Genomic DNA, 24890 nt, shown 5'->3' on the forward strand with positions numbered 1-24890 from the left:
AGCATTTTAATTTAATTTTAAATGAAGCTTCTTAAACATTTTGAAAACCTTCTTTACATTCGACAATAGTTTAGTTATAGAAAATATAGACTTAGAGAGACCTTCTAAAAAACATTAAAATGTATTATTGGCATGCGAAACCTTAAAGTGAATAAATGAAGACTCGGCACACCACTTCTAAAAGGTTGCCGACCCCTGGTGTAACTGATTGTTCCTTCCTAAATGGAGTATTTTGCATTTGTCCTTATTGAATTTATCCTGTTTACTTCAGACCATTTCTCCAGTTTTTGTCCCGATCATTTTGAATTTTAATCCTATTCTCCAAAACACTTGCAGCCCCTCCCAGCTTGGTATCATCCACAAAGTGTAAGTATATTTTCGATATCATTATCTAAATCATTGATGAAGATATTGAACTGAACTGAACCTAGGAGCAATCCCTGTGGGACCCCACTCGACATGCCCTTCCAGCTTGACTGTGAACCATTGATATTCCCAGAGAGTAGTTAGTTAATTTTATTTAAAAAATTTCAAAGCTAGCTGGCTGTTTTAATCATACCTGTGATGGAATTGACAACAGAGCGCAGAATCGTGGGAGGTTTAATCAACTCTTTTAAGATATTTGATTCCGTTGCCAATGGAAAGCCATTGTCTAACATTTCTTCTAGAAGCTCATACACAATAACCACATTGTCCTTAATTGCAGTCTCAGAGCACTCTCCAAAATAATCCTAAACAAATCAGAGATTACAAAGGGAAAGGATTTTTATTCATAATAAAAACACTTTAAAGTTTATTTTGCTTATAAAACAAACTAATAATAATGCTAGCAAGGGCATTTCTGGACATGTCTTGAATCATAGGACTATTATAGAGTCCAGTGCAAATATGGGTACAGTCTCTGGTTATTGTTCAGTTTTCAGTTCAAGGAATATTCTGAATACACCACCATGTAGGTTCTTCAGTGCTATTCATTGCACCTGTCAAATAGCTTTATGCTGCAACATGGTAAACTGTATTACAAAAATTACAATTGTAACTGGCAGTTTTATTACACCAGATGCATCAGTATAACAAGAATACACAATCTTATCCAAAGGTTGAAGCTTTTGTAAGTCAGTATTTGTTTTGTTTGAAGTGTAAGTTTGCTTCAAGTGAATATCCACAAGTAAAGAAACAAAGCAAACCTTTTGTGACTTTGTGCTTTATTAAGCAAAACTGTGCTTAAAAAAAAAAATCACAGATCACAAGGGGAATCAGATTATTGACAGGGAGGGGTTTGCTACTATTTTTTCCCCCCAACTTGTGCAAGAGACACACACACTTGGCTAAACTGAAAATTCAAAGAATTTATCAGCGACAGACCTGGAATGTATCTGCTACTCGGTGCAGGAATTCAATTACAAAGAGCGGTGGCACTTCTGTCTGTATGACAGACACAAAGAAGATTTTTTCCCGGTAGATGCTGATGAGGTAGTGGTGGGGCGTTGAGATGACAGGAGGCACATTCTCAACATCGGCTGCTTTCTCCTGAGCTTCAAAGAAATAATCACACACAGATTGGCTCACAACGCTCTTCCAGTGCTTCTCCAAGAATATATCACCAGAACAGTTTATAAGAAACAGACTGTGGATCATTTTCTGTTGGAGACACATTCACACATGTTATACAGATGGAAGTGATTTGAAGATTGACATTACCTCTCCTCCCACCTTCCCTTCACTTGGGTGTGTTGGGTACCAACATGCACTGTGAATTTTTTTTTTTTTTTAAAGTTACTGCATCATATTTTGCATTACTGCAGTATTTGCTGCAATTCCTCTACTTAATAAAAGAAAATACCCACAAGGACAGTAAGCTGTCACTGTGGTAAGTACTTAGAATTTTTTTTTAATTCAAGGCACCCACACTTTAAGAATAGCTAAGTAAGTTCAAAGTATTAAAGCTACAGTATTTACTCTGTCCAGCTGCACACACTGTCAACTGATAAAAACATAAAACTGCACTTAAAAATGCAGTTAAGTTCAAACTTCAGAAAGTCAAAACAAAGCATCATAGAAATGTAAGACTGGAAAGGTCCTTGATAAGCTTTTCCTAATCTCTAAACTAGATCTCCCTTGCTGCAATTTAATCCCTTTACTTCTTGTCCTGTCCTCAGTGGCTAAGGAGAACAGTTTATCTCCCCCCTCCCTCTTCTCCAGATTAAACAAACCCATTTTCCCCCAGTATTTCCTGGTAGGTCAGGTTTTCTTAGCATTTAATCATTTTTTGTTGATCTCCAATTTGTCCACATCTTTCCCAAAGTATGGTGGTCAGAACTGGACACAATACGCCAGTTGAGGCCTTATCAGTGCTCAGTAGGTGGAAGAATTACTTCTTGCGTCTTGTTTACAACATAACCCTTGGTTCTTCTGTATTGAGTTTTACAAGGGTACTCCGTTGCGAAAAACCAACATAGTTAATCTGTATTAGTTTCTAGGGCATTGGGGATGGAGAGAACAGCAGCTTCATATATCCAGGAAAAACCACTGAAAAGAAGTATTTTCATTAATCTGGGTGGTCTGTCCAAGATGTGAAATGGCACATCTTATTCCTCTTATTCCTTAAGAAACACAACTCAGCCACAAAAATATTTACATAGACCTGAAACCTCCAGGTTTAATGACTCACCCACAAAGTTACCCCTCCCTTCCCGTCCTCCCCAACATACCCTATGCTTGAGACTTGTCAGACTACTGGGAAAAGTGTTTAGTTCCAGACACTTTCTGCTGTTCTCAAAACTCAAGCGTCCTCTCACTTCGTTGAGTTTCCAAGTCACTTGCAATGCTCTAACATGGCTTTTAGGTATTGACCAAAAAATGAAAGCAAAATAGGTTCATCCATCAAACTGGTCAGAAAAGATATACAGTAGTTTTCTAAAGTAAAAGCTGCAATACTAGAAAGCACAAACACTTGAACATTGACTTGTTTGGCCTTTTTTTTTTTTAAAAAAAAGATATGCTTGCATCTGCACAGCACTGAGGGTTTCTGCATGCCATGGTTTCTTTATGGCAGAAGAGCTGTCTTCTCAACAGCCCCCCCCCAACAGAACAAAAAACACAAAACACAAGATGTTGTGGCATGTATAGACACTCCTGTACTGAAATACAGTTTGAAGAGATCTGTTAAACAGCCACTTTTTTATTTTAGAGAGAGACAAGGTTACTGTTCTGTAAGATTTATTTTATTGAGTAAGATAATTGAGTAAAAGTTGACTGATGTTTCCATCGGAGAGGGGAGTGGGGATAGGGGTGCAAGGGAAGTCAGCACAAAACCCCTCAACCTTGTAGCCAACACATTGGTCTCGTCTTCACTAGGATTTTACTTCGACTTAGCTAACTGAAGTTAAAAACATCTTTTTTCCTAGTGAAGATGCAAAGAGCAGCAGAAAAACCGGCCACATGTTGTGGCCCTTATACAGGCTAAGAGTCCCATTGACCCAAGATGGAACTTTAGAAGAGGATACTTAGTAATCATTTATGGTACATAGCTGCAGGAGGAGAAGACGACATTGAAGCTAGAAATTAACAGGGTGGATAAAAATGGATTTAAAAAAAACATCTAATTTTTGTAATTTAAATTGGATTTTGATGATTATTTTTAAGTTTTTTTCTTTAAAAATAAACCTCTTTAAAATGAAATCTGACTATCCCATAATATATGTTAAATTTATAATCCCCTAAACATTTAAAATGAAATAATGCGCTGAATCTTGAGCCTCTATCAAAAACATTTTATTTCTAACTATTTTCCCCCGATTCTAACTTTTGAGGTCAAGCTGTATATATGGCACAACAGGTCAGCCTACGTAACTTAAACTGTTTCATCTTCAAGATATTTAGATGAGTAGGAACTTAAACTCCAGTCAATTAGCCATATGAATTTTTTTTCCCCAGGTAACCTGAAATAATCAATTTAATTCAGTGACTACAGTTAATCCATCTGTTTAATAAATCAATTAGCTGTAAATGTGAAAAATGTTTTGATAAGAGAAGTTTATGTATGCAAAACATTTAAGGTTGTTTTGTTAAATAAAAATAAATTGTATATGCTGTGTGTGTAAATAAATTCTAAGTTACCATCATAATGCTTCATGACAAATCATTAGCAGAAAGTTAGTTATCTAGTAAATAAAAAATATTCTGCAACAGTTTCTCATACTAAAAATGTATTTTAATAATCTGAAAATACTGAGCTAGATATTGCTTAAATAAAATGTATATAGTTCTAGTCTACCCCGCTAAGCAGCAAAAAGATGTACCAAATCTAGTATAAAGGTTCTATTTTATTGTAAATCAACATTTTAATGATATCAACCACTGAGAATGTACCCTTTTTAAAGAAAACAAGTATAAATGAAAAAGTTGATTAAAATCGGATTTCAATCAAAGCTTTCCTCTTGAAGTTTTACATTCCCTTGATTTAAATCAATCCATCCTGGAAATTAACACTATTGCAAGTCTTCATTGAGCATACATAGGGTTAACTCATCCAACATTTAGTTGTTACTCGAACAGCAACAGAATTTGAAAAAACTGGGCAACTTTTAAAACGAGTTAAGTGTTCTTTAACACAAGAGCCTGGACATAACCACTTGAATCCAGTTTGACCCATCTTGTCTTGAATTTAGCAGGTACTGCACATTAAATCTCTACAAAGTCTCTCAAGATGGCCACACAAGTGTGGTAAGTCTAATCAACCACTGTCAGTATTGTTCCACACCAGCACAGGAGACACACATGAAAGTAATCAGCTATGAAATCTTAGAATAGTTCTTGCATGCATTTTAATGTGGATACAATAGCCTCTTTGTTAATAAAGACAACTCCCAATTCACAGCAAATGTAAACAAAGTTGCACAGGAGAGTTTCAATACAAACAGCTCTGGATCTGGCTACGGAAATAAGAGTTCATCTCTACAAGGGCCTGATTCAAAGCCCAGTGTAGTTTATAAAGATTCCCATGAACTGCAAAAGGTCTTTGGATCAGATGTCTGAATCATGGAGCATTTTTAAACTCTAGAAATTGTCTTGCTATTAAAGCCCACAGATTCTATGGACCAATATGTGCTACATTTTTTATAAACATGCATCACTCATACTGAAATGCTGAACTGCTAAAAGTTGATTTGTTTAAATTCTGACCCTAGCAAGTGCTCCTGGATCATCCTTCAAATTGACTGTATTACTGCTGTCACAGCTGAGGTAACAAACCCTGGTTATGGACCTTACAACTGCGAACTGGATAGGTGTTTATTTTATTCCATAAATACCGCTGAGTTTTATGACAGCGTTTGCAAATTTCTAAACTTACAATTTCTCTGATTTTCCAAAATACCTTTACTATTTCAATCCCAGTTTTAGACTTCCCTTCAAAGGGACATTCTCTCTCACAGCCCCCAGCCCCAATTTAGTCCTCGTGAGAGGTGCATAGGCAATTGTGACCCCACACTCCTGATCTGGAAGAATCACCATGTCTATAAAATGGCAGTTCTGCCTCCCATTCAATCCTAGGCCTCTTTGCTATTACTGTCAACAAAGGAGAGCGAATGGTGATGTGGACACTTATCTACAACAAACTGGATTAAGAATGATGATTTATTTCATATAGGGCATTGAACAGCTGGCATTTCGATTATCATAAGTTAAAAAGAGGTTAGCAAATTATGTGCTTCCTTCATTAAATATTTACTGCATGGATCATTGGATTGTTATTTTACTGTTTGCCATTTTAGAGCCTTAGTTAGTAGAAATTTACAATAGTCTCTAGTACAGTGGTTCTCAGACTAGGTCAGGACCCTATTTTAATGGGGTTGCCAGGGAGAGCATTAGATTTGCTGGGACCCAGGGCTGAAGCCCAAGCTCCACACCTACCCAGAGGGGTGGGGCTCAGGCTCTGCACCCCCTGGGTCATGTAGTCACTTTGTTGTCAGAAGGGGCTGCGGAGCAGTGAAGTTTGCGAGCCCCTGCTCTGGTATACAAGCTTCATTAGGCCATGCAACCACCATTTAAATGCTGAATCCTTATCTCTAGTTATTGATCTGTCCAGAATCAGAGCTCAAGTTTTGCAAGGAAAAAAAAAAAAAAAAAAAAAAGAGTCAGACCAGGCCTGTTCTACTTGGCAAAGTACTTCTTAACATCAGAGCATAAGTGAAGCCACTAAAAAGCAAGACTGAATTAATCTTTACACCAAAAGGTCAAGTAAATGACACCAGTAGTCACACAGTGCAGAGTATTTTTAGAACTGGGATATTCTGAGGGTAAAGTTCCTGGATCAAAGCCTAGAAATTACACATATACAGCGACCCACCCCATCAAAGAATCATCCGAGTATTTCCACAGCAGCTCATGGATAACCTTCCCAAAGAGCGCTTTGTAAAACACTAGGCCACAGCAGTTAAAGGAGGTAGTAGAAAAGTTCAATATGTAAAGTGTTAAGAGGGTATGCCTGAGAACAATTAGACTGCACAGATCTCCTGGATCTCTACTTTCAGACTTTTATGCAGGAACAGACTGTGGACGTTCATGGATGATTAACTCATGACAATAGCCCAGGGCAAGTCATTCATGCTTATTTTAATAAACTTGCAGCCTTCAACTGGCGGTATTGAAGAATTGTTGACCAGACTGTTGGGGATCACAAAGGGCTTGGGGGAGCAGTTCTTCAGTAAGTTCATTTACTCCTTCCTCTCCAAGAGGCTGCAGAGACTATCTGCTCATTTTTTGTCAAAAGCTCAGCTGTGTGAGATCCCACTGGGTTCTTTCTGGTCACCCTTCCTATACCAAGGGAACGAGGAACCCCCCGCCCTGCCCTCCGGAAACTGACGTGGTTTTGTCCAATGTGTCTTCAATATGCTGATGATAGCACGCGCTCTCACTCTCTCTCAACTTTTGATCAAATCCAGATTCTACAGTTTCACTCTTTTCTTGTTGCCTGGCCACAAGAAAAATCTAGAGGAAAGTCTGAGGAAGTTCACTGGACTGAAGTGGTATGTGTGGCGAGTTCTATGGGCCGTGGTGCCTGGGCACCAGGAATAGTCCTAGCCCAGAGCCAGCTCCAGCAACATTTGAGGCCAGATCTCTCCCTCGGCCCTGCCTTCTGCCCCTGGGTGCTCCCCCGCCATGCATCCTTCAGGCTATTTAAAATGGTCCAGAACGCCCACCCACCACCCGCAGCATAGAGGAGCTGAGCTGCTTCCTGTCTGCTCGCTCCATGTGGCTGCCGGCCCCTGGGCAGGGTGGGTCTAGGTCTACGTGCACTGCTCCCACCCCAAACACCCCTATGGCCAATAGAAAGCTGCGGGGGCAGTGCCTGGGGGTAGCAGCATGTGGAGGCCCTCCAGCCTGCCCTACCTAGGAGCCCCAGGTAAGCGCTACACCCCCTACCCCCTCCCAGAGCCTGCAGCCCGACCTCTTTGCCACATTCCTCCTCCCACCCCTAAACTCCCTCCCAGAGCCTGCCCCACTCCTGCACCCCAGTCCCCTGCGCCAGCCCAAGGCCTGCACCCCAGACCTCCTTTCCCCACCCAAACTCCCTCCCAGAGCCTTGGGCAGGTGGGGGTGAAATCTGGGGGGACAGGCTCTGGGCACCACCAAAATTTCTACAAACCTGCTGCCCCTGTGAAGTGGTACTTATTGGTAAGGAAGTAACGCAGGGGCAATCACTCAGGGAGCATGCCTATCCTTTGCTGGCATTATCTGCCCCAAAAATGTATTGAGTACAGTGTTACCCAGTGATGCCCTGTGTCCTTCCAGAAAGTTGAGTTCAGCTACACTCAAAGCAGGAAACCAAGAGTTAAAGTACGCATCACCATCCAACAGTGCTACCTTAGCTCCGCCCTCTGCAGCTGGCACTAACCCCCAGGCAAGGTTTCAGCAAGGGGTCTGCCATAATAAGTACCCATGGATGACTAAAAATATGCCGGTTTGTCCTGTGTTCCACAGATCTCAATTACAGTGTTTACTTGCACGCAGTCCAGCTGCAGTATCAGGAGTAGATATTGAATGGTGGGATTAGTAGCAAAGGGCTGGCAGAGGTTTCACTAATATGAGGAAAGATGCAGGTGTAACTCTGGGGAGCAAGTATGCCTCATTTCAGTGAGGAGGTCTGTCAGTAGCAGGGCACAGGAGACTTCTTAGGGATTGTCAGCAGTCTGGTGGCATGTATGCCTATGTTCCCCAGGGCTCAGGGAAAGCAATCTCAGCAGGAATCTTCAGGGGAAAGGTGAAGAGGTGATAACACTTTGTAAGATTGCATCAGTTTGTGTCAGGTGGAGGTAGCTCCTGTTTGCTCCTCCTAACCTAAATCCTTTTTGCTAAGGCAAAACATAGGAGTGTTAGACTTTGCCCTATGGTGCTCTGCTCCTAGTGTTATGTGCCATCCTGAGACTAGAGTGCTAATATATGTGTTGTTGACATGTTAGGGTATAACCTGAAGAAGGAAAAGCTAAAGTTGTGTTTTGGGCATGGGGTGTTCTTTAACTATAGTTCTTGGTATGTGGAGGTTTGAGTGTAGCTGAATTTGACATTTGGGAAGCACACCAGGCATCAGACAACTTTAACTCTGTGTTACAAACTTTGGGGGGAATTTGATTTCCTTGTAAAAAAAACCAAACAAAAAAAAACCTCTCTGCATCTCCGTGCTCCTTCACAGTGATTATCTGAGCCACAGAAATCACTGGCTGTATGTCAGCCCCTTCACTGCCCCCACAGCATCTCTGTGCCTGTCCAGCAGCTTGATCCTCCCTCCCCAGCCCTCTTCCCCGAGGGTTGAGAAGCTGGGGAAGAGGATGTAGAAACAGCACAGACTGACAGAGTCAGGGAGGACACAGCTGAACCCATTCTCCTTCCCCACAGCTCTTCTGAACTGCCCTTTCCTTGAGAAGCAGCAGCAGCAAGGGGAAGGCTGGGCCTAGTGTCCCTTCCCTATTACTGGAGGCAGCATGGGAAAGGAAGATTTGGGTTCCTTCTCTTGATCAAGGACTAGTTGAGGCAAGAGGAGGCCCTAAACTCCCTCCTTTGCCCTGGTTGAGCAGCCATAGGAAGAAATGTTGAATAAGGGCATGGAGAGAGATAAACTGTAGAACAGTGGCGGATGGCCCAGCTGACTCAATTTCCCTTCCCCTTCAAGAATGTCACAGAACAGGAAGGTACCCCCCTTCCACTGGTTCTGCTCCGTTAGTGCTTTTGAGCTCCCAGAAACCAAAGGTCCCTTGGAAGATGACCCCTTATTCACTGAGATTGTAGAAAAGTTACATATTTGGAAACCCAGTTTTTCCATCACAGCGTTAGTCACTGAACCGGGTTTTCAAAACAGTGGTTGGATGATCCCTTACACTTCATTAAGGGTTGTGGTCTCAGGTTCTGCTGGTCCCTCGGAGCACAGCCCTTGGCAGCGAACGTTAGCAAAGGTGTAGAGTTCCCACTCATTCCCTGCACTGCTCCAACCCCTTCCACATCTCTCCTCACTGCTCCCCACATTCCCGAGAGCTTCACCAAAAAGTGGTATGAGCAGCTCATGCTGCGGAGAAAGGGCAGACACGATGTCAATTAACCCCTTGACCAAGTGATCCAGAGACTTGCTCAGTCCTGCTGCTCAGGAAGCAGGTGAAACCCTGTGACATGGAGAAACTTTCTTCAATTTACAGGTCACAAGAGTGACTTGTCCAGCATCTCAGAAGTTAGTAGTAGGGCTTTGAGCTACTCCCACCCAATCTTACGCTTTTAAGCACGAAAGCTGGTATTATCACAGGAGCTTGAGAGTTAGATTCCCATCTCCTACTGATTTGTGTGCTGAATTCCCTTAGGCTACTTTGAAAATCCCACATTTCCACTGAATGGTCAAGCCATCGGACAGCTAACTTGCTCCCCACAGACAGAGAACACTCCTCTCCCTTACTAACAGCAGAGGGCTCATGAACATGGCCAGTGAAGTCTCACTTCCATCAATGCTGACTAGAGGTTTATTGGAGGGATGTTAAGATCTGGCCAGATGTGGCCTTCTGATTTTATTTATGTCCCAGATTAGCATTAGGTTCTGTAAGGGCTCAGGTGCAGAAGTTCACAAAGCCTCTGTGGTGATGAAGTTTTGGCCCAGTGATGGGGTGTTCACCTGACACTAGCCTAGAAGGGCCAATTAACTGGATAGGCTACATCTGAGGGGAATAAGGTGGCCTAAATAATCCCCTGAATTATAATATGCCCAGTTGAGAAGGAACAGGTGGGGGTAGTAGAGAGCCAGGAAGCTAGCAGCAGAAGGAGAGTGCACTGGAGGAGTCTATAGCCATGCTCTGGCCATTAGAGAAGGAAGGATGGAAATAAATCTAGGGGAATAGGTATACAAAAAGGCTCAGGAAAATGGAAACAAGGTTTAAGATGGTGCAGACCTTTGCTGCTGATTAGAGGATGCCTGAGATAGATCATGGAGTAAAGGGCGGACCCAGGTTACCTTACCAGCCACTGGTGTGGTAGCACGGTCTGGGCAATGAGTGGAAAGACTATCAGAGACAGTCTGTACAAAAAGGCTTTGATTCCCTCTTCTGGGGTAAGGACTATACTAACCTGGCTAGAGGGCTAAGCCAGAAAGAAAGAGCACACGGGAGTCACAGAGTTTTGGGGAGAGAAGTGGCAGGGTGCACAACAACAAGCTGCAGAAGGGGACATGGGACCTGGAAAGAGCTAATCTCCCAGAGCAGCCAAGAGGAGGCGCTCTACCGGTGAGTGAACCGCCATGACTGATCCTTAACTGGAAAAAAAAAGATTCCCCCCGTTCTCTTAATGTTTATCCTGTCTTACAGATGAGTTTTTAATGTTAAACTGCAGGGTGGCTGGTCATGCCAAAGCAAAGGCAGTGTTAAGTGTTTTCTTTTTTGAAGCCTGGACATACTTGAACTTTATGACACTGATGACTCCCAGATCTTTCCTGTTTACTATTCTGACTCCTAGTTTTTCAGTCAAATACCACACACTAATTACAGATGAATACGCTGCTCCTCACAAAGCAGATACGATGGACAATTCTACCACACAGCTTTTGGTTACATTCAATAATAGAGCCAGAGTAACAGATCCTCTGAATTATCAGACACATCCTAACAATCAATCATAGACATTGGTACTGATAACACATAAAACTGAACCTCCGATATTTCTAGAAGTCTAACTGCTGCTTCTTCAAGTTACTCCACATGTGGGAGTGTGCCCCAGCACTGGAGTTGGGAACACTTTCACTGGTACTGTCCAGTAGCAGTTGTGTTCCCTCACAGTCCCTCTTCCCCCAAGGGCATAAAGGACATAGCAATCCCAACAAAAGTGTCCTGCTCTGTGGTCTTTTTTTTTCCCCCCGGTTTTTGTTACTTAGTCATTAGACTAGTAGTTAATGTTTGGAGTTAATGTAATTGTTACTGTTTCATTTGTCTTACTGGCAGTAAGACAATATAAAATAAGAGAGCACAGAATGGAGCTAATGGTGGAGACTAGATCTCCTGGCTTCAAGCCATGGCCCTCCTTGAGGTTATTCCTCTGACGGACACCCATGGCTATTTGGGGGAGGAGTATAATCTCTAAGTGTGCTTAAACGCAAGTCTGTCAAGAAGCAAAAACACACAAGGAGAGACAGTCCAGACTGACACTTTTTCCTCATGGAAAAAATCCGTAACCGCTTTGGTAAACTCTGAACACAGACCTGGTGGTGAGAGAATACACCCTTGTATTCCCCACCCTTCACGCTATTCTAATCTATGTACAAAGCATGCTTTGTGAGGTATCCTTTGAAAACTCAATTGCTGGTATTGTCCTGGTAAAATGTGTGGCAATGTTATATGTGAAGTTATATGATTCCCCTGCATGATATTAAAACAAGTTCCAAACCCCACAGCATTGTCCAGGCAGAAGTCAGGTCTGTCCGAAAGGAAGGAATGTGTGCTTGCCTTAATTTGCATATAAGGAATAAACAGTCATCAAGTAGGGAGGGAAAAGAAGGGAGGTTCAAACAGGTGGGGGAAAAACCCAGCAGGGACTATCCTACATATATGCTTTGTCTCCTGGGTCTCAGCTGGGAATGATTTTCAAGAGAGGAACTGAAACTATAAAAAAGGGACAAACACCCCCACCCCCTCACCTCATTCTCCGCACCTGAGAAGACAAAATGGTCATTGGACTCTGTGGGAGGGGTTCCGACCTGAAAGCTTGGTCAGTAATCTGGGGGAGCATGGGGTGAAAGTTTGCTTTGCACCTAAAATAATTTAAGTAGATATTACTAAGAATCTTACTTTTTTCTTAACCATTTCTGACTCTTATGCGTCATTACTTATGCTCTCAAAGTCTTAGTTTTACAGTTTTATCTAACCCAGTGTGTATAAACTGAAGTGTCTGGGTAACTATTTAAAGTAATCAACTAGCACATTATTCCCTTAAAACAGTGGTTCTCAAACTTCCTTTTTCGCGGACCACTTGAAATTTGCCGAGGGTCTCGGTGGACCTTTTAATGAGCTTTCCAAATATTTGTACCATTAGCTAACTATTGTAAAGCGCTTTGGATAAAAAATGCTATATAATTTTTTTTTGTTCTACAAATAAAAGCACACAATTCATATTTTAGCATCAGTAGTCTTGCTAATGCGATGGATGTACCCTCTCTCCCCTGTTGCTGGGAAGGAGTGAGGGGCCTCTCCACTGCCATGGCCAAGCTGGGGAAAGTAGCCTCTTTCTCTGGCCGCTGCAGCCCTGCATGTCCCAAATTCCTGCCACCCCCTCTTCTCAGCCCACTACCGCCTCCCACCTACCTCCTATTCCCCCACAAGGCCACCACCTCCATGTGCATCTTCTCCAAGGTCCAGGCACCTATTTAGTGGAGCCAAGCCTGTGTGGCTCCACTAACTGGATGGGTAGCCCTTCATTCTCTTGTGTGCAGCTACCCAGGTGTGCACCTTAGAGGGAACTATTCACGGACCACCTGAACGGAGCTTACGGACCACAGTTTGAGAGCAGCTGCCTTAAAGAAATAATAAACAATATACTTGTAGTGTCTGGAAAAGGGATGGGCAGTTCAAGACATACATTTCTGTGGGAAAATCCAAAACTGGGTACGTTGGGGGGGTTACCCTGCAGTATCACCAAGGCTGGTCAGAGCCAGGATGTAGAGCTGGCTGGCTGTGGTCACACACAGACTCAAGGTGTGGCTTCCATGCTGGAAGTCTATTTGTGAGCAGCCCAGATGGGAGCTACTACAGCAAGACATTGTAAGGCACCCAAGGTTCAAGAGCAGGGAGACAAATCCCCACAAAGTCTGGACTGTACCCTGGCATGTCACACTGGTACAGAGACTTCTTCATTTGATTCATCCTTGCAATGCTCTTGTCACCAGAGATGTAACACTGAGCTCGGGAACAATCAGGAAGCCTAGAGACACTCAAATCCATCAGGACAGTCACAGATCCCTATTGTCCAAGGACACAGGCTCTGACTCCAGTTCAGTTCCCCAGCACTGAGCCATGTCTCCTTTTCCAGGCACAAGGAAGAGCTCTTCAAAGGAGCTGTTGGCACAGGAAAAAGTTGGAGTGGAATTCTTGGCGTTGCACCATAGCAAGGGGCCAGTACAAATGATATCTTTGCCAAAAAGAGCTCAAGGGCAAGGATGCATCTCTCATCCTATTTCAGTACCAGATTTATCTGCACAGTCCCTCTCAGTTTCCTGAGCACGCTGGTGCTATCTCAGCACCTCCTTTGTCAGCTCTGGCAGCATTAGCAAAATCTTCCTCTACATAAGCAGCTGCAGTCACTGACAAACTGTTAGTATGGAGGGGGTCAGCTACAGCACCCTTAGCACAGATGCTGCTTAACAATAATTTTATAGCTATCAAGAGATCCACAGGGTCTGACCTCTGCCCCAGCTGGTGACCAGTCTCTTGAGAATGACCCTTTAATGTGCTGGACCCAGAACCAGTACTAGGCATAAGCAGACTAAGCAATTGCTTAGGCCCTAAGCAGCTCAAGGGGCTAGCACCAACTTTGGTTGGGCCCAAAGGACCTACACAGTCCCACCAGGGTAGGCTTATGACCTCCAAGATTGGGCCTTTGGCTCCATCAATCCCTGTCCCTTGCTGTAGCTTCCCAACAGCAAACTCCTGTGGGAGGCTTGTACTATTCCCCCTTCAGGGTGCAATGCTCTCAGCAGGTATTTGCAGCAACAGTGTTTTCAAAACAAGGTAATTTTCCCCCCTTTTATTCTCCAGCTCAGTTTGCATATCCCACTGCCAGGTTTTCCTGCTTTTAGGTGTCAACTCTTCAGTCACTGGGGAGGACAGAAAGGGGGTGTTTTGCTGGATCCTTTGTTGATTTGGGTCAGTTTCAGACCGTTCTTTACTGCCCCAGCTATTTCACCCAGACAGTTAGCTGACCCATGTACCTCATGTGTCCTGGGCTGTTCCAAAAGCAGTGTTAACCTTTTTGCCTCCATTGAGTAGCAATGCACAGTACACACGGGAATCATAAGATGACTACAGAAAACTCCCACTTCATCACAACATCACAAACAGATTCCTTAGTGTCCTGGAATGACCCTGAGGTCTGGTGAGAACCAGAGTCTTCAATCCTGGAAGTCACCTCAGTTTTGGTGCCAGACTGATGCCCTCCTCAGAAAGCAGCAAGGGTTTGTGTGATGAAAAGTTCTCTGAATCAACATTAAAGTACAATTAAGGATGCAAGTCCCATACACATCCTTCAATCTCCTATTATGGCTCCTGCATTAGAGATTTCCTCATCCAAAAGGCTGACTCCTCTTCACCCTCACACAAAAGTCTTCCACGAAAAAGGAAAGAAAACAAGACTAGAGAGGGATATGGGAAAGACCCTCCTATTGGACCCGAGGATGTTAATTCTCACAACTTTCCTTGGTTTCCTCGGATTTGGTCAAATATCCCTTTCCCGTATGGTCTGCAACCATGGCCATATTGGCCCTCATGGCCAGAATGTAAAGGATAAGTTCTCCTGTAACATGTATCACCCATACGCAAGATTCATGAGAACTTGCATATAATCACTCTCCTCATTAAGTTCAGCAAACAGAAGAACAAAAAATTCCAAATGATGTAGAAATACATGTTCACCAGGAGAATTCTTGGATCTTCCACTTGGTTCTTTGGTACCCAGTGAAACCCTTCCACAGGCTACACTAGTGTCAGCTGATTTTAAAAAAACTCACTCGAATGACTGAAGTGCATGGGGGAAAGCACAATCCCGGACATTCTTTTGGATACAATTCAGAAAAAGCCTATCAGTTGTTTATATTCTATAACCAACGTCCCAAAGCAGAGTTGCTCTACCTATTAGTGAAGGGATATTGGAGGCAGCGAAGTTCTTTAGATGATCCTGCCTTCATTTCAGCTACTTCAAAATGTGCTGATTTTATATATTATATAAACCAAGTACTGTCAAAGGTTTTGAGTATTTTTATACCCTGGCTCCATCTTCACTGGTGGCATTGCCACCAGTGAGAGATCAAAACAGTCAAGGAAATCAACTCCCATGGAAAAAGCACCCAAAAGCCTGGATCTCTAAGAAAAATCTACTCTTCGGTTGCTCTGCATATCAGAACAGCAAGCTATCAAACCATGCTAAGTAAGGATTATCTGCAATGGGATAGACTGTCAGATTAAGGACAAATTACCCTCCATTTAAGACAAGTGTAGAATTAAAGTGTTATCTTAAGGAAATGTGTTATAAAGAAAGGCCCTGACTAGCAAGTAGGAGGCAGGCCTCGAAAGTGAGTTATAAGACCAACAGGAATGGAGTATGGAAAATATCTGTGACACTATACCTCGGGGGAGTGCCCGATAACCCCCCATATTCCTCATCTATATATAATTTTGATATGGCATATAAAACATGCCATGTGAGGTACTGGGGAAAGGTTATGATCTGCTGAAACTCATTGTTCCAGCTAAATGTGTGGATCATTAATGCATATAAAAATAATCTTGTATGGTTTTCACTAAAATATGCTGTGGGTTTGGGAAGTGCCCAGATACTAGCTCTCCAGAGACCATGACAAGGGAGGTAACCAACGCCCAGGTGGGTGCTGAACAGACATCACCAGCCATTGTCCAGTAGAGGAGTTACAATTACATTACTCACTCACAGGATACATACCTGGGTATTGCTTCACCTTGCCCACCAGACATGCCTGGACTTGTTCTCCAAGCACATGGGCTAAGGGTATAAAACAGAACACAGTGGCCTGATGCTTGGCTTTTTCTCCCCCTTTTCCCCCCACCCCAATGCTGCAAGCAACAAGGAGACTGAGAAGACTGAAGCCTCCAACAGGGGAGACAGTACACAGGTTTCAACTTTGAAACCTGTGTACTATGAACTGCAGTATCTAGTGGGGTGAGAAAAACTGCTTAATCTAGATGTTGCCCAGTCTAATGGAGTTCAGAGTTTAGACTGCGTGCTTATATATTTTATTTTGGTAACCACTCTGACTTGTTGCCTATCACAATCTCTCTCGTAGTCAGTAAACTTGCTTTACTGTTTATCTTTAGTAGTGAGTTTGCCTGAAGTGTTTGGTAAATCTGCTCAGGTTTACAAAGGCCAGTGTATATCCACTTTCCACTGATGAAGTGGGGAACCAACGAATAAACCTGCACTGCTTGTCTTGAGCAGTGCAAGAAGGTATATTCCTGAGGTACAAGGCTGGGAGCTGGGGACAGGATTGGCTGGTGCCTTTCTGTGTGATTCATGAGTAGCTTTGGGAGCATTCATTCAATCTAGCTGGGTGTGGGTCTCCACATGCTGTTGTGCTGAGCGGTAACAGCGCCTGGAGCGGTTTCCTGCTCGGTACTAGCCCAGTATTGTGGAGAGACAACCCAGGCTGGAGAGTTAATGGGGCACAACGGTCCCACAGTCCCAGGCTGCACCTTGGAGATTCTGTTAGTCTGGTTCCCCCCCACCGCTCTTCCAAAAAAGCCTCTAACCAGCAGGGGTGTCTGCAAATGGTTTTAAAACAACACAAAGAATCGGTCTTGAAGGAACCAGCTGGATCTTTCCACCACACATGCCAGTGTTATCTTAAAAGTAAAGCTTATGCAAACCCTTTGACGCAAGAAAATCTGTTGGTCAGCAGGGAGGAAAGGCCTTGGGGAGAAAGGAGGTTGTAAATATAATCTGGATTAAGATGGGAAATAAGGATGAACTCTCTCAAAATTGGTCGTTAGCTGAAGTCAGTAACTGACAATCACTTGTTTGTTAAAGGATATAAAAATTAAACTCTTGAAGGGTTTGTGGCTAATACCCGCCTGACCACATTGGGGATGACCAACATGACACTAAGCACCCCTGGGTTTAGAACATTTATAAGTATCTTGATCAAATGCTTATAAATGTTTTGTTACTGGTGGATGTAGTAAATTGCTTATTTAGGCATGTTTAGAACTGCATAAATTCCATTTGGCCTGTGGATTCAATAAAGGAATTTATGGCTAAATTAGTATTGTGGTACTACCCTATATAAAACACCTCCAACAAGTTTAAATCTGCAAAGAGGATCTACTGCGTGCTAAAATCTCTCTCAGCGGCATTAGATGCTAGTTCAATGGCTCCAAGTGCTGTGACGCAATGCTCACCATGGTTCTTTATAACAATTTTCCTGAGAGAAGTGCAAGCAACCATTGGCTATTTACCATTCAATGGTCAGAATTTATTTAGCATTAAGGCTGATGAGTCTCCTCATTGAGACTCGAGATCCACTCTCAGATCATACGATTTATATAATCCTATGTTCAGAAAAAACCCTTTATCCTCAATCTTCCTTCTCTAGTACAGACAGAGAAACACTCCAATATGAAGAGAAACATTCTCATAACTGAGCAATCCATAAAGATCTAGATGTTAGAAAAAGCCAGTTCCACTACCCTTGGACTAATCTACAATGACTAATCTTATACCCTTCTACTCCACCCTTTGGTTCCCATCTGTTGTATTGCAAGGAGGCTTGGATGGCGATCACCACAGATCAATGAGTCCTTCAAATCAGGGACCATTCAATTTCAAACCTTGCCTCCTTCCCACCCTCTTCCCAAGTACCATTCTAATGCATGGCACTTGTATGAGAAAACAGACCACCTAAATCAAGTTAGGTGCAATAGACAGAGTGCCTCAGGAGTATGTTGGGAAAGGTTTCTATTCTCAGTTTCCTCACCCCCTTGCCCCCCCAAAAATGGGGCTTGCATTCAATTCTATATCTCAGGAACCCCAAACAACTACATGTCAAATTCTGTATGCTTGCTAACTCCAGTTATTCCTGCTGTAGGTCCCATGGAATGGTTCATTCCCCTCAACTTGCAGGATGCTCATTTTCATGTGTCAAATATATACACACTCACACTCTTAACTTTTATGGCTCCACTGCATCGTTAACAGTGTTTCAGAATTTTATCACCCAAGGGTGTTTACAATGTGCCTAACAGTAATAGCAGCTCATCTACACGGACAAGGGTTGCACATTTAACCTCTAACTGGCTTGTGCATGTGCATGGGGAAGGTGTAGGGACAGGAAATCACAAATGCAGGTAATAGCAACCACAAGGAAAGTGATTTCTTCCCCCCTCCACCATCCTGGATTTGAGGATCAACTTAAAGTTGAATCAGATTCCATCCTGATCTATAAAGTTCATTAAATTCTGCTAGATTCAGCAGCAGTGAGAGCATTCCTCCCACTGCACAGATTCCTCATTTAAAAAAAAAACAAAACAAAAAAAAAAACTAATCCTCCACTTCTGTACTTGGCCTCAAACAAAAAACAGGATATGTCTCAAACTTCTAGGCCACATGGCTTCATATATGTTCATAACTTCATTTGCCAGACTGTGTCTCAGATCACTTCAAGCTAGAAGTGAATACAGTTTGCAAATCAAGACTCCACATGTCATTAAATGTGCGGATTCCAGATTCAATTCTAACCTCTATGGAATGGTGAATGATAGGAAATGTATGTGCAGGAATTCAGATTGTCTTCTCTGATTGTGTCCAAAACTCTAATTGATTAATCCAAGATGGGTTGGGAAGCATAAATAGATCATTCAGCCTCATGAATTTAGATCTCATCGAGAATACACAATTTACGTGAATGTGCTAGAATTTGCAAGCTAATCTCATGCCTCTTAAAAGCGTTTCTACCTATATTCAAGGATTTTTCAATCCAAGGGGGTCTCAGACAATTTCACAGGGGCCTATTCTATAAACAGGCAGGGAAGCGTGATATTAGACCTTCTTTGTCAGGAAGTCATAAACTTTGAGAATGGAGTATTCAGAAGTGTAGACAGCTCTTCACTTCCCAGGAGTCTAGTGGCCGTACTAAGCAGGAAAATATTCTGTCCCATGAGTGGGAATTAAAAAATTGATTGAATTTTCCAATAGGAGGGCTTCTCCACAGAGACTTATTCATGTCAAATCAAAACAGGGAAGTGTTTGATATTTTGTTCTCAAGCAGGAAAGAATCCAGGATCTCTAGCAGTTGCCGTCATTATTTGTTGGTCACACCATCTGATGGATGCTTTCCCTCTGTTTCCAGTAAATCAAAGAGTGTTTTGGAAAATAAGGTAAGAAAAAGCTTGAGCTGTATTGGTCGCTCCTACTTTACCCTAATCCGTTTTGGTTCTCAGACCTACTGCTATTGTCAAATTTATCATGACCTTTATGAACTGGAAGTGTGATATCACGGTCTAATTCTTTACCCAAACCCAGCCTCATTGAATATCACATCCTGGATAATATCTATATGTCCTTGGTAAAAAGTCCTCTTCAGAACAGGAAGTTATCCACATATACTGCAAAATGCAAACAGTTTTCATTATGGGTGCGATCTTAAGAGGGTTACATTCCACATTGGTGTTTTAGTCCAGTTATTTTAGATTACTTATTTTTAAAGCACTCTGAATTATCGATTGCTTCAGTCAAAGTCACTTGGCTCCTATATCTGCATTTCTTACTCAAACAGAGGGAAGTTCAGTTTCCCCCCCCACCCCAGTCAGTGACTAGATTTGAGAGGGCTTGTTCATATTTTTCCTTCTGTGAGAGAGCTACACCATGGGACTTAAATATAGTCTTTTCTTCACTTACAGATCCTCCCTTTGAGCCTTTATCAAACTGTCCAATTCATCTGTCAATGAAAGTGGCATTCTTGGTAGCAGTTACATCAATTAGTAGAATAATCAATTTGCAAGCCTTATTGATAAATCCTCCTTGCAGAGTTTCATATGGGTAGGGTAAGTATGAGACCATACCCATCTGTTTATTAACTTACTAGCCTTTTTTCCAAAACCTCATACTTCATTGTCTGAATTTAGATTACATACTCCAGGTAAGAGAAGATTGCTATTTTATTTATTTAGACCTTTTCATTAAGCTTAGACTTGACATTGCTAACGGGAATAAATCCAAGGGGATGGCTTTCATCTTAAACTCACAATGGGTATCTATTTCTATTAGAAATGCTTATGACATTAAGTAGTCGTCCTCCAAACATCTGAATCCACTCCACCAGAACACAAGTCACATCAGTAGCATGTCTAAGACAAATTGCAATATTGGAAATCTGTGGAGCAGCTATCTGGTCTTCAGCTTATACATTTAGGAAATATTTTTTAGCAACCGCTTCAAGATTTGACCCTGTTTCTGAAGGGAAGTTTTGCGATTTTTTTTCCAGATAATTCCTAGCGGGTGACTGCTGGCTCATCACCATATGCAGGATCCAAAATTACAGTGAAGAAACAACAATGATTACTTAACTTTAGAGTAAATTTTGGTTCTTCAAGATGTTCTGCACATGTAGAGCCCATGACCTACCCTCTGTCCCCACAGCTTGGAGTCTTCTAAATGAAGATGCTGGGGGGCAAAGGAATTAAGTGGTGGTTGGAGCTGCTGTGCTATTTAAGCCCTTGGGGCTGGATGGGAGTTCAAGGGCATAAAAGGTACATGCACAACTCCTCCTGAACATTACTAGTGAAAACATTCTGAACTCCTGTGTGGGGGTACGTGGATACCATAAGCAGGATCCACATATACAGAATATCCCAAAGAGCCACAGTTCCTACAAAGTAAGGAACCATTCTTTTTTCCAAGATTCAATCTTATAAAAGTACAATTACTCTGTAACCTTATCTTTGTAGCATTGTCATTTTAATTAACATTCCTTATTTCAAAACAGGATTGTTGATATTCAGAAACTTTTAAAAGCCAGAATTCAAGTGTCATTATTAGGACAAATGTATTATGCAGTCAATTCATAACTGCTTAGTGTCTAGTGACTCATCCCTTTTACTCACCTGAAACTCCCAGAACCAGAATGGGTATAAGTGAGATTAAGAAGGGCTTCTGCGTGAATGACAGCTGCAATAGATTTGAGTCATATGTTTAACCAGCATTGCTTTATACAGTTTTTTTTTTTTTTTTAAAGTTCCTGGTTCCCATGTGTTCCTCAACATTTAATTAGCATTTTTTAAAACCCATTGGTAATCACCTTTTGAGATGCTTTAATTTTTTAAATAAATTGTATTTTTAAGGATGCTTTGAAGTTGTTGTTAATCAGTAATTTAGTGTGCAAAACAACCCTTTCCATTATCGGTCTTGTTTTTCCATAATGGAAATCATAACCTGTGTTTGAAGTAGAGATTTGTACAGTATTTCATCTACCAACTGACAGGCCTTTTATAAAGTACTTACATGCAGCCCCAATTCAGTCTGTTTCCAGACCTGATTCACTCCATCACTGGCAAGACTCTACTAACACAATTGCCCGGACCCGAGTAACACAATTACAGAGATCATTACAGTATTAGCAGTGGAATAATCACATTTCCTTTGAGGGCAGAGGATAGAAAGTTTCATCATTAAAGCTGGAAATCCAAGTGACTCATTTGGAAACAGAATTTAAAAAAACCTTCATGTCTAATTCCACATTCCTGGAAAATGTGAATGGAACTGCATCTTAAATAGAAGTTACATGCAAGGAAGTCTGGTAAAGAATGCTGTGGGAATGTCTGAGGAAATGTACTATCCAAAAAACAGGTCAGATATTGTACTGGAGAACTAACTAGACAGTAGTATTCCCAAGATCTTAACTATCAAACAGATTTTCATATTCTTTGTAGAACTGGGGACCAATCATGCAGCATGCCAAGTAGTGTCAAATTGCACCAGTACCATTGACCATTAAGAAAACTCCGCAGTTAACAAGATTTGGCCATTAGGAAGCCAGAAATCTGGTCTTGTAGCCCTTGGGAGATTCTCCCCACTGCCCAGCTAACACTCAGAAGCCTTAAAAGCACTAGAGCAATGTGGGGCCTATTAGTCAGCCCCACGCTGCTCCCTTCCTAAGGGACATTCTGAGAGCAGGAAGGGATGTGTTTGCACAGTGCCAAAAAGCCACAAAGTATTGAAATGCAGTACAACAGCCTATAGATAGCCATTGGGAGGCTGTGGTAAGTTAGAGCAGCTTTGGGAGTTGCTTTAACTGATGCCAAGAAATAGTGCTGGCCTGCAGCCATCCCAGAATCTGAGCGGAGCAAGGGTGAAATAAAAGCACTTCCACCTCCTTCCTCCATGAGGCACAGCACACGTTGGACCTCTGACCAGTTTCAATGGCACTCCTGCTCACATGAGCAGAGGCAGAAGTACTCGTAGAGCTCTGCGTGGATACAAATTTATATCTGCCCCCAGCCCTGTCCTCTGGCATGGCTGTACAGACCCCAGACAGGAGAGACAGACAACTGTGTGGAAGAGATGGGGGTGGGTCTGGGGGCGGTATAGTCACTTGGGAGAAACTGCCAGCATGGGGTGCTGGCTCCTGGGAGCAGTGGCCCCACGTTCAGCTCCTTTCACTGCTGCGGTTCCCGCCAGAGCCCTGTGGTTCAGCAGATACTGATTTATAGCCACAGATATAAATTTGTATCTGCGCAGGTATCTAAGCATTGGGCCTGAAATCAAGTTTGCACACCAATAACATCTAGTACTATAGGGCTGCCTGGAAAAGAATTTCAGAGATCTAAAGGACACAGCAACAGAATCCTTACTTTTAAAACCTTTTTAAAAGATCCAGTGTTTAGAAGAGAGATTTGTTAGAAGTATGTGGTTGTTTACCCACTGATACATCCCTTTATTTAAAAAATAAAAACAAAGACATGAAGTGATTGGAAAAAGTATTCCAGGGGAAAGGGTGGGGAAAAGCAGCCAAGAGATCATAAGAAATGCTGATTTAAAGTTAGTCTTCCACAAGTTTCTAGGTTGTAACTGGGAGGCATTTAGGATCTGTTTCTAAGATGTATTCACAAATGAGTCCAAGCAGAAAAACAGTTGAGTTAGGTTACAGTGTCTATTAATACCTAAGAGACCTTCTCAGGTACTGAAAGGACAGGGATGACATCTGTGAAGGAATTTGTTATGGATGTGGTAAAGACAGATCTGTATGAAGGAGTCCTGTTTGGATGGAGATAGAAGGGGATGGATTTTGAACAAAATATGGGGAATAATCCCACAGTCTGCAGAAGCCTAACTAACCTATTCCTTTTTCTCCTCCAAACACAAAAGGAAGGAGAAAAATACAAAATAAAGGAGTAAGTAGTTCTAAAAGGTGATGTGGGTTGCTTGTTTTCTGGGGGAGAAAACGTTCTTGCATATTAAATTGAATGGGATTTAAAACTCATTGAGTTGCAAATAGGTAAAGACTGTGTCTAGGATTTTTAAGATGTATTTTCCTGATCTTGTATTGTAAACAACATTAAACATCCCAAGTCCCAGAGACTAACAGGAATTCCAATATCCATCTGATTCACTTTAATCAGTACTTGTGGCACCTTAGAGACTAACCAATTTATTTGAGCATAAGCTTTCGTGAGCTACACTCACTTCATCGTAGCTCACGAAAGCTTATGCTCAAATAAATTGGTTAGTCTCTAATGTGCCACAAGTACTCCTTTTCTTTTTGCAAATACAGACTAACATGGCTGTTACTCTGAAACTTTAATCAGTGTCTTTTACCAGAGCCAAAGCTGTTTCAATTTTTTTTTAATTAAAGATTTCATCTGCTGCATGCCAGTTTCAAGTGTTTAAAAGGAGACCCTGTAAATGATCACTCCATATCTAACCTCTCAAAGGAAACTTGTGCAACACCTTCAAAAACAAGCCTGGGCGCTTATATTCATAAGCGAATATCATTGATTCAATAGAGACAATGATTTTGTGTCTCATTACAAGAGCCTGTAACCCACTAACTCTCCTTTGTCCTACAACTGCAGAGGTAGTAATTGCCTGCTTCATTTTGAGTGGTTTCTTGCAACATGTGCTAACTCCTTATGTTCAACACTGTTTCACCTTATATTTATCCATGAAACACTGATTACCTTTCCCACACCTGAAGAACAACTCTGTAGAGTTCAAAAGCTTCCCTTCCACAACAGAATTTGGTCCAGTAAAAGATACTGACTTACCCACCTTGTCCCTCTGTAAATCTGTCGGTCCAAAACCAACTTTGTATTCAACAGGTTCCACTTTGTTTATGTATGGAAGTGAAATCTTGCTGCATATTCTATTAAATGGGCAAGGCTAGGGGTAAAGGGAGAACAAGAGGGAAAACTGCAACATTTTAAATGGGGAAGTTTTAATTCTGGCTTCTACCAGATATTGCTCCTATGAATATCAGCCAATTGCCACACCAGCACTTACTATCTGCCATTCATACTTTTCCATGTGTATGACCCCACCTTCTCTCCCACAAATAGAAATCTCACAATAAGAGTATGTAATTGCTCAGTTATTAGTAAGCATGAAAAGGCTAGAAAGTTAAATGTCTTTGTCAGAGTTTC

At 42.1% G+C, this 24890-nt stretch overlaps 1 protein-coding gene across 4 annotated transcripts in view; it reads right to left on the minus strand.

Annotated features, from left to right (window-relative positions):
* AP3M1 (adaptor related protein complex 3 subunit mu 1) overlaps positions 1-24890 on the minus strand; it is a gene marked incomplete at its 5' end in the record, with an annotated part of 45025 nt that overhangs the window by 11960 nt on the left and 8175 nt on the right. For all 4 annotated transcript variants that reach the window (XM_084634810.1, XM_084634809.1, XM_084634811.1 and 1 more), the window contains 2 exons: positions 560-731; positions 1366-1641. In XM_084634810.1, the coding sequence (XP_084490936.1) occupies positions 560-731; positions 1366-1641 (448 nt within the window). The remainder of the gene's footprint in view (positions 1-559; positions 732-1365; positions 1642-24890) is intronic.

This window comes from Lepidochelys olivacea (assembly GCF_965140295.1).
Source record: "Lepidochelys olivacea isolate rLepOli2 genome assembly, chromosome: 7".
NCBI lineage: Eukaryota > Metazoa > Chordata > Testudines > Cheloniidae > Lepidochelys > Lepidochelys olivacea.